The sequence below is a fragment of the Cucurbita maxima genome, unplaced genomic scaffold (genome assembly GCF_002738345.1).
Source record: "Cucurbita maxima cultivar Rimu unplaced genomic scaffold, Cmax_1.0 Cma_Scf00034, whole genome shotgun sequence".
NCBI classification, from domain to species: Eukaryota; Viridiplantae; Streptophyta; class Magnoliopsida; order Cucurbitales; family Cucurbitaceae; genus Cucurbita; species Cucurbita maxima.
This window is the reverse complement of record NW_019272050.1, coordinates 1553093-1563511: the sequence shown is the minus strand read 5'-3', so window position 1 is coordinate 1563511 and position 10419 is coordinate 1553093. Positions and strand designations below refer to the sequence as shown.

Here is a 10419-nt window from a genome sequence, read left to right as displayed (position 1 = left end):
AAAGAGACTGTCGGAAACAACTAAAATCAAAGTTTCCAAGATATTTTGATATTTTGAACTAGATGTTTAAAATGCTCGACAGAGGACTATCACTTCAATACTGTAAATTGAGTATCTGCAGTCAAACATGATAAAATATGTTTAAAATACTCGACAAAGGACTATCACTTCTCTACTGCAAATTGAGTATCTGCAGTCAAACATGATAGAATACACTTTACAACCCATAAGTTTATGATATTTTATTTGATGATATACCATCCTACGTGTTACCCTATTCAACCCATTCTCTAAAAATTTCATCTTTATCATAATTCTTCAATTGTTGATCTTTTTATGCGACATACTCGGGAGTAGTTCAACTTTTCACTTTATAAATAGAGCCTTTCTTTGAAGTGATATAAAAATTTCTCGGTCATCAATTATATTTCATTGCTACAATCATTTTGACAAAGATTAAGACTATTTTTAGTTGAATTATTTGAATGATATCATTTATTGTCCTATGAATTTGACTCGAAAGATATTGCCACATAATTTAAATATCTTTTTTAACATATGAGAAATAATTGATGGTGTCCAAAATTGTTTACAACAAAATAGAGAATATAAACACCAAAATTGATTTTATGATATTAATTTATTCAACTTAATTAATTTTAGTTTACGTTAAAAATAGACCCCACAAGTTATAAATTTAAGAAAATAATTTTATAAAGAAAAAATAATAATAATCTACATATGAAAATACCGGTACCCTTTTTTGGCATCATAAGTTATAAATTAAAATATATTATCATGTCATGGATGTGTCATTTTCATGGCGTTATTATATAAACTTTAATCAAAATAATTTACTACAACGAGCTGTTATTGTCTAAAATTAAATTAAAAAAATAATTAGTTTTAATCAATAAATTTAAATTTAAATCTAAAATGGCGAAAGTCAAACTATGTGGTGCACGTTTATGTTTCAAAAGTCAATCATTTATTTTTTGAATTTGCATTAAGTCTTTTTAAATACTTTTAATTATATTTTAAATTTATCATCAAACAACATACTTCAAACTTCAAATAAGTTGCGTTAAATGAACCAATTTATGAACTTATAAAAGGTAATTTTAGGTAAAATTAGATTATTTAATATCATTAATTGAAGTAAAAAAATCCACTAAAATCTTTTTAATATTCACAAGTTCTAGCTTAAAAATAATGTGAAAAATAATGAATTTAAAAGTATTGATAAAAATATAATATATTTTTTTTTCTAATATCAAAATAATTTCTCTCTGACAAAGACATTCACAAATTGACAATTTATTTAAATACATTACATAATGTATTAGTTAACAATAATTAGTAAACTGAGTCAAATAGTTTTTTTGAAAATGAATTAAAATTATAAAATATTTATTTTGAAAATAATAAAAATTAATGTCCAAATCATAATATCCTTTGTGTCAACAAAATTAGATCAATAAAAAGCTTGAAATGATTGGGGTTGGGCTCTATTATTGTCATTTAGGGCGGAGGGTGGGGTAGGGGTAGAATCGGTCTTTCACATTTTATTATTATTTTTTTAATTTTCCAGAAAAAGAATTAAATATATAAAATAGAGGGAAAATTGAAAAGAGGTGCGTGCAAGACACCGAATAATTTGACGTGCGCATTCAAATCCGCCCACGAAGGCAGACACGTCAACATCGTTGTGGGGCCATGGTCATCTTCTCTCTCATGCCCGTACTGCCCGATTTTCCCACTTTCGATTTGCCCGAAATGTTTGGTCCATTCTTATTTGGCACCCCGGGCCACGGTCAGCTGACACGACCGGCAGTTTGGTCACTGCCCGTTTCCCCGGGCAGCTACGTTAACTTTTGTCCAGTCTTTGATTCCATTGGAAAATGGGAAAAATAAAAATAAAAAAAAATAAAGGAAAAAAAAGGAGGAGAGAGAATTGAATATTTTTTGGAAAATAAATTTCTTTTTCTTATCTATATTTTAAATTAATTAATTAATTAATTAATTAATAAAATTTCTTTTTGTGTATAAAATTTATAACCTTACCAGCTTAAAACTAATCTAGTTGTTCTTGTTGGAAAATCCATCTTGGGGATAGTCTCTATTTTTTAGGCGCAGAGATTTGTAAGGTTAAGCTGTGAGGAACTTGGAGTATCATTGTCTGTTGATGAAGGAGGAGGAGACTTGTTTATGACCTCATTCTAGTCGATCGAATTTCGCCTTCTGAAGGGTTTCTTATGGAATTCATCGATTTCTATAAGATCTGGTAATCTTCTTCTCAACAACTGGATGTCTTCCTCTTTTTTGCCCCAAGTGAAGCGAGGTAAATTTGAGTGATCTTGTGGTAGTCTTCACTTTCGTTGTTTCGAAGCCAAGTTTAAGTAGCGACTCGAGAAGGTAAGGCACTGGATGGTGTTTCGGATTCGGGGGGTTTTATGCGATTATCTGTGTTCTTTTGGGTAGTTGAGCTATGGAGGTAATAGCTGAAGATGGGAAAGTTGTGTCTCGGGTAGTGACCGAATCGAAGGGGACGAAGAAGCAGAAGAACAACAAAGAACAGGTTGAAACTGTGGAAGAGGAAACTGGCTGTTGGATTGCTCTGAGGATTTTTCGTAGCTGCATTTCTTCGAGATCCAAAGTTGATAGTTCGATTAGTGGGACTAGTATTAACTATGGTAATCACTTATGTTCTTGTCATATTCTCTGTAGTTCGCTTTCTGGCTTAAAGCTTAGATTCATTGTTTTCTGGGATTTCCTGTAATTTCTAATTTAGTCCATGTTCTTTAAGGGTCTCATTTTGTTTGTTTTGATTTGTGAACATTTTACTGATGTCAGCATCCGTACTTGAAATCATTGAACAATGCGAGTTCTTAATCTCGCATCATCGTTAATTGACCCTCACTTATGGATATTAGTAGATGATTATTAAGTTTAGGAAAGTTGTTAAGGTAGTCCTGAGCATAAGTCATGGGGGATTTATTACTTCAAACCAGAAAATGGATCTTGAAGCTCTTTTGAGCATGTGAGACTTATCTGGTAAAGCTTCAGTAGAAAGCAGGAAGAGTTTTCTTGAACGCAGCCTTTACCTTCTGAACCAGGAAGGATCTTCTAGACTTATGAAACCCCCTGTTGCAAATGCAGACCGATTATAATCTTCGAACCAGGAAGGATGCATACTGACTGGTGATATTTTGGGTTGACAATGGTTTGGATGTTCATGGAAATAGTCGTAAGAGGTATGGTGCATCGTAATCTTTGAAAGGTTGTAGATGGTGGGTAAGTTACTGACTGTTTATAGGAATGGGGAATTTATTCGTTATTTCTCGAGTAATGGAAGGTCGAAGACAACTGAACATATAGACTTGGAAACATTTTAATTGAGGTTTTGAGTTCATTGTTGTGCTTCAAGTTTTTATTATATTGAGTATTTTTCTAACCTGTTTTCTTTTAAGAAAATTGAAGTTTCCTAATTAATGGTCTTTTTGTGTCAGCTGAAAGCAAGTCTACGGTGGATTCGAGTAGAGACCAGCCGACGCCTCAAGAGATATCTTCTACAAACACAAGTATGAGTAATGCAGAGAGTAATTCATCCACTTCCAAACTAGAAGAGGAACTTAAAATATCTCCTCATCTACGGAAATTTTCATTCAATGATCTTAAGTTGGCAACAAGGAACTTCAGACCGGAGAGTCTTCTTGGTGAGGGCGGTTTTGGTTGTGTTTTTAAGGGTTGGGTTGAAGAAAACGGAACTGCTCCAGTTAAACCTGGCACAGGACTCACTGTTGCTGTTAAAACGCTCAACCATGATGGTCTTCAAGGCCATAAAGAGTGGATGGTTTGAAGCTTCTCTGATCTGTTGTCTTTTTATATGTATATTTTGGAGTTTACATTTTTCATCCTGTATGGATGGTAGGAAAATAACCATATGTTTTATTCTTTAACCGATGCGCTGTGTTATGTGGCAGGCTGAGGTGAATTTTCTTAGTGATCTCAAACATCCCAACTTGGTCAAACTTATCGGTTACTGCAACGAAGATGATCAAAGACTGCTTGTATATGAGTTCATGCCCAGAGGAAGCCTGGAGAATCATCTTTTCCGGAGTATGTTACTTCCTTTCTTATGATAAAATTTTCCATTCCATCCATCCTGTAGTTTTTGGGTAAATAGTGCGTTCTTTGAGTCTCTAAATCCATGGCTTATGATTTCGGGTCTGTTAACTAGTTAATTAGCTAAGTCTTCGGTGTTTAGAGATTGATCCATGGCTTCTGTTTCTCACTTGTAAAACTCTACATCATATGCAGGATCTCTACCTCTTCCGTGGTCTATTAGGATGAAAATTGCACTAGGTGCTGCCAAGGGTCTTGCTTTTCTTCACGAAGAAGCGAAAAGGCCGGTTATATATCGTGATTTCAAAACGTCCAACATCCTATTAGACGCAGTATGTGACAGAAACTTTGGTTATAATATGTTTTTATTCATTATGTATCTTCCTGACAATATCACTCTTTTAGGAATACAATGCCAAGCTTTCTGATTTTGGACTTGCAAAAGATGGGCCCGACGGAGATAAAACCCATGTCTCTACACGTGTGATGGGAACGTATGGCTATGCAGCTCCAGAATACGTAATGACTGGTGAGTTTTAGAACATTCAATCTTTTTTAGTAAGTATAACGTCTGGTGATTTACATTCTTGTCACTCAGTCAATTCTCTTGCCCATATGCCCCCATGGCACGCAACGCTCTGATTAAAATTGTAGAATTTGGAAGTCTGGATCTGTGTTATCTTGTTAGTCTACTAGTGCCTGTTCATTCTCTTGGTGATTGTTCGTTTTGGTCTGATAAGTGCCCCTCTGGCAGGACATCTTACATCAAGGAGTGATGTGTATAGTTTCGGAGTCGTTCTTCTTGAAATGTTAACTGGCAGAAGATCCATGGACAAAAACCGTCCTAATGGTGAACATAATCTTGTCGAGTGGGCACGGCCATACCTAGGAGAGAAAAAGAGATTCTATCGTTTGATAGACCCTAGGCTTGAAGGTCATTTCTCAATTAAAGGTGCTCAAAAGGCAGTACAATTGGCTGCTCAATGCCTTAGCCGAGATCAAAAGGTCAGGCCCTTAATGAGTGAAGTTGTTGAAGCCTTGAAACCTCTCCCAAACCTCAAGGACATGGCAAGTTCATCTTATTATTTTCAGACAATGCAAGCCGACCGCGTCCGATCGAGCCCAATGGCGAGAAATGGCTACCACACAGCTGCAGGACCAGTTCCAAAGAACGGGCAGCAACTACGCAGCCATTCAATCGCCAATGGATCTCATGCTTCTCCATATCATCAGCAGCAGCAACCCCATCCATCTCCAAAACCCAATGTCAAACCCTGAAACTTGGGTTGTTTGGTAATTAATCAGTAATTATCTAGTTGTGTTAACCCATCTCATTTTGTCAATCAGTAGTTTTCCCCCCCTTCTACCTCAGTATAGATAGATGTTTATTTTGCAAACAGCATTTGCTGGTGGATCATTGAAAATGCTACTGATAGACATGTCTGCTCTATCACCACCTTGTTAAAATGGGAAACCTGGCAGAAGAGTGTACCATAGCAGATGAATTTTGTTCATCATTTTCAATGTCATATTATTTTGAGAAAGAACAGAAAGAACTCCATATCCTTTTCCTCTTCATTTTTGAAGGGTCTAAGCCGATGCTACATGTGAGATTCCACCTTGGTTGGAGAGGGTAGGGTAACGAAACATTCCTTGTAAAAGTATGAAAACCTCTCCCTAGTAGAGTAGACGTGTTTTAAAAACTTTGAGGAAAAGTCTAAAGGGGACAATATCCGCCAGCAATAGACATAAGTCATTACAAATGGTATCAGAGCTAGACACTAGGCGGTGTGTCAGTGATGACGCGGCCTCCAAGGAGGGTAGATTGTGAGATCCCACATTGATTGGAGAGGGGAACAAAACATTTCTTATAATAGTGTGAAAACCTCTCCTTAGTAGTCACGTTTTAAAACCTTGAGAGGAACCTCGAAAGGAAAAACCTAAAAATGACAATATCTATTAGCAGTGGATAGTTTGGATGATCAAGATGAACTAAGAAATGGATTGACAAATTATTAGAGAACAGAGAGAGCACCATATAAGCCTGATGATTGAATCAAGGGGTTTGACTGCTAAAAGTTATTGGAATAAGGATTCATTTGTTGTTGGAATCATAGTGGATATTGAATGGCTTCTCATCTGGTTTATATATTATATAACTTATTGACATGTGTGTTCTTACGCCATATCCACTTTCTCGATGCATACACCAACCGATCGAGAAAGCAAAAGTATGCAGCTCTGGACAAAATATGTTCATATAATACAAGATTGTGGGTGGCCGACGGTGAACCGAAAGGTCCCGAACCGCTCGGAATCCGCCGCGTGGACGGCAGAGAAAAGAATCCATCATTAGAAACAACTGAAAAGACCTGACCCATTTCGGCAAATTCTGATTCAGTCGGAGTTTTTGAGTGAAAATGGGTTACCTAATTCGCACAGTTCCTCCACTATGGCGCTGAGTAATTGCTTCAATGATGAGGAGAATGACGCGGAGTGTGTGCGGTCTGATCTGTCTTTGATTTCCACTTGGGATTCACTGTTTCTCAGTTCCAATTTTCCATTTGTCACCACAAATTCACTCGCTAAGAGCGAAGATTTCTCGGAAAGCTTCTGGGTTTTCACAGTGCAGGTAAGGTGTTTGTTGTATGTCCTGTTCCCTTTCTTCAGCCTACGGAGATCACTGTAGTGTTCTCAATGCCTTCTGAAATCTTGAGTCGTATATCTTTTCTATGTCATGTCAATCTTCTCAGGAGGACCAGAAACTAAGCTCATGATCATTCATTAGTTGGATTCTGGTCTTGAATTGCTCCTATGAAGATGATGATCGTCCTTCCCAGCTGCTGGCTTGGAACATGGAGCAGCCATTTGATTGCTGCGAGTTCAATGAAGTGATTCAACCTGGCATCTGGGGAACTTGATACAGGACGCTTCTCTTATGTGCAGCAGCCTGAGATTCATTCTGAAACAAGGACAAGGGTTGGCTTCTTTGAATTTGCAGCTAAAAGAGGTTTGTTTTTCTTTTCAAAGCAAGAAACTTTCATGTTCTAGATTTCGAGGTTACTAAAGTTTCTCGTTGTGAGCTAAATTGATCGTAACGGTAGTAAACATGTACTCAAGTTAAAATTTTATAAGCTTTTTTATTACACTTTTTTGAGATCGAAGGCTTGCATCGGTTGCTTCTTTGAATTGTAAAGCCAAAAGAGCTCGGATCTTTTCAAAGTAAGAAACCTTCATATTCGGTTACTAAAGTTACTCGTTGTGAGCTTAATTGATCGTAGATCAACAGTAATTGACATGTAGTCGAGCTAAACATTTTATAAGCTATTTAATCATACTTTTATGAAAAAAAAAAAGGGTCAAAGAAGCTTTTTTTTTTTTTTTTTTTTTTTCTTTTTTTTTTTTGTCTCATTCACAAAAGAAAAGTACTGAATGAAATTGGGCCATATGAAAGGCATATTTATTTATTTATTATTATTATTTTAAAAAAGAAAAAAGCTATATTTATTTTGATAAATAAACATTGAAAAAGCAAATAAAATGTATTAAAAGTAAAAATCAAAAACATTACTCATCCTCAAATTATGAGGAAAAGACTTACCACTAATGCTGATTTTACTTTATATTAAAACTTTTATAACTTTCTTTCATTAATGGGACGATTTGTATTCAAATATAAACTTTTTTTTTTCTAATTCGAATAAGAATTTGAATCTTTGATCTAAAAAGAATATTTTAATTATTAAGTTACGTTTAAATTGACTATAAATAACCCATCAAATATCGAGTAATTATTAAAATTTAGAAATTTAATGATTCTTTCACTTATTTTATTTTATATTTTAAATGTAGTTTTACCTTTTTGCCCTTATTCATTAATGTGTAGAACTAACCATTTTCTAAAAAACATTATCTTCCAAATACTTAACTAAAAAACTTTTGCACTTTTTTACCTAAAAATATGATTTGATGGTGAGATAACTAAAACTAAGAATATTACCTAAAATTTTTAAAACCCAACTTTTTATATAATAAAAAAACCATTTTTGGGATTTTATGAAAAAAAAAATTGGATTTTTAATTTTGGGTTCATATACACCTAGAAGAGTGACGTGACGTTCCAAATTTTATGATACGAAGGGGTATTATAGTCATTTTTATTTCGATCTACGACTATTAAAACATTTTATAAAAATGAGTATTTTAGGCTCTTTCTCGCGCTTACCCTTCAAATCAAGAGTAATAAAGTTACCTAATTTTACTTTTCAAAAATAAATTTTGATCTCAATAATATACCTAATATTTTCATAAAGTTATTACAACATTCAAATTATAGATATAATATTTTTCCATTTTAGAAAATTATAAATACCCAGATTTTTTATAATTATTTTACCATTTTCTCAATAAATAAATAAATAAAATTTACAAATGTCCAATATTCTTCATAGAACAAAATAGAAATAACTAAAAAAAAGCTCACTATTTCTTAGATTCATGGACCTAGTTCAAGTTAAGGAGACGGAGAACATTTTATAAAATTCTTAAAAGACTCTCGATATAAAAAGACTCTTGCAACTTATTCATGTGAATATGCATCAAAGACAGTATCGGTGTGAAATCTCACTAAGAAATCTCTCGTTAGTACATGCGTTTTAAAATTTTGAGAGGAAGTCCATAGAGAAAAGTCAAAAAATGACACTACCTATTAGTGGGGGACTTGAACGGTTATAATCTGATAAAGATGATTATTAGGAGCGTGGTTGACACGTTTCAAAATTTAACCAAATAGACTGAAACATATCTTATACCAAATTGATAGGGAAAAAGAGAGAATTTGGAAGGAAATAAATTAAGAAAAAAAAAGAAGAAATGACTTTTAACTATTTTTATATGTTTTCTTTTGTAGACCGCAAAATAAGTACAATTCTTCACCGCCCCTGCAGGATATTTTGCTAAATCTGCAAACAACCCGCCAGAGTTGCCTAATTACATGAACCCACCCCATTTAAAACTAATTTATCTATTTCTGCCCCTAATTATAATATAAAAAACTAACCATGCACGTTTCGTTTCGTTGAAAAAGGCAAATTTAGATACTTCACGTCAAGGTCCTTGTGCTTTTTCAATTTCATGGATTTTGATCTTTATTTTTCCAAATTTTCATTTTAACCCCTATATTTTAAAAATCTTTTAATACAAATTTATAAATACATTTTAAGAAATTTAATCAGCATCGAAAAAATAAAAAATAAATAAAAGGACCTAACTGACCATATTTTGTATTTTACATGGATTTAAAATTACTAAAAATTAATAAATATTAAAATTATTTTATTTTCAAATTAAAATCTATTTTAATTAACAAATATCGTCCACTCTTGTCATTTATCTTCAATCTCTTTCTCGTTTCGTTTTCGTTCTCTCTCTCTTCTGTTCTTCGTTCAATTTTTTTTTTTTTAATTTTTTTGATTTTTTTGATTTTTTTGATTTTTTTGATTTTTTTTATTTTTGGGTCTGCGGCAGAGAGGAAGTGGCAGCAGGGGGATCATGTCGACCATTGTACTCGATCCTCTTCTCTATCACTGCGGGAAAGGGAAACAGAGATTCCAACGCCGTCCTAAATTCAATCCGCTCAAATCTTGTTCTTCCTTTACTTACTGTACCAATAAGCTTCTTTACCGTGGCCGAAGGACCTTTTTCAATCGCAATTCTTGTAAGCTTCCTGTTCTTAGAGCTAGCTCAACTAATGCGGGTCTCCTTGAACCCTTTGAATCGACGGATGTTTTGCTCACGGAGACGTTCTTTATTAAGCGTACTGAAAAGGTATATGGATTATATCTTATGATATGGGATTGTTTTTGTTTTTCTTCTCATTGTTCTTCCAGTTTTATTTGTGGGATCTGTTTTGTTGCTGCTGGGGAGTGCATTTCACTTTTGGTTCGTTAGTTTTTCACTCTCGGGATGGTAGTTTTTTTTGTTTACGTTTGCTTGTTTAACTTGATTTCCCTGAGTTTGAGAGTTGATTGTTGATTTGAGCTTGTAGTTGGAGGGGAAGATCTCCGTCGGACTAGCCCAGGGAAAGAACCAGAATCAGTGGGAGCTTACTATTGGATGTAACCTTTCTGGGAAATGGATTCTTCATTGGGGTGTGTCCTTAATCGATGATAGTGGCAGGTATTTCTCGTTTTGATCCATAACTTGAAATTTTTTTATGCTGTTTTTTTTTTTTTTTTTTTTTTTTTTTTTTTTTTTTTTTTTTTTTTTTTTTTTTTTTTTTTTTTTTTTTTTTTT

The 10419-nt window shown here is 33.9% G+C and overlaps 2 protein-coding genes and 1 long non-coding RNA gene across 5 annotated transcripts in view; all 3 read left to right on the top strand.

Moving 5' to 3' along the window:
- Positions 1–2067: 2067 nt before the first annotated feature.
- Positions 2068–5703, top strand: LOC111467336 (probable serine/threonine-protein kinase PIX7). 2 transcript variants are annotated; one of them, XM_023112186.1, is made up of 7 exons: positions 2588–2693; positions 3160–3254; positions 3510–3853; positions 3984–4119; positions 4321–4457; positions 4531–4654; positions 4880–5703. In XM_023112186.1, exons 2-7 carry the CDS (start codon positions 3221–3223, stop codon positions 5401–5403), a joined length of 1299 nt encoding a protein of 432 aa, XP_022967954.1. In that variant the 5' UTR covers positions 2588–2693; positions 3160–3220; the 3' UTR covers positions 5404–5703. The 2 variants fall into 2 exon arrangements, with proteins under 2 accessions (XP_022967953.1, XP_022967954.1); XM_023112185.1 differs by lacking the exon at positions 3160–3254 and having other exon boundaries at positions 2068–2693.
- A 337-nt stretch (positions 5704–6040) lies between these two features.
- On the top strand, positions 6041–7213 carry LOC111467337. Its single transcript, XR_002714529.1, has 2 exons — positions 6041–6757; positions 6879–7213. It is a non-coding gene; the product is annotated as an uncharacterized LOC111467337 (long non-coding RNA).
- A 2360-nt stretch (positions 7214–9573) lies between these two features.
- Positions 9574–10419, top strand: part of LOC111467335 (alpha-amylase 3, chloroplastic-like) — a 6976-nt gene continuing 6130 nt past the window's right edge. The window contains exons 1-2 of one of the 2 annotated variants that reach the window (XM_023112184.1): positions 9574–9951; positions 10172–10302. In XM_023112184.1, the coding sequence (XP_022967952.1) occupies positions 9676–9951; positions 10172–10302 (407 nt within the window). In that variant the 5' untranslated portion in view covers positions 9574–9675. The remainder of the gene's footprint in view (positions 9952–10171; positions 10303–10419) is intronic. The other variant, XM_023112183.1, reaches the window with a different exon arrangement.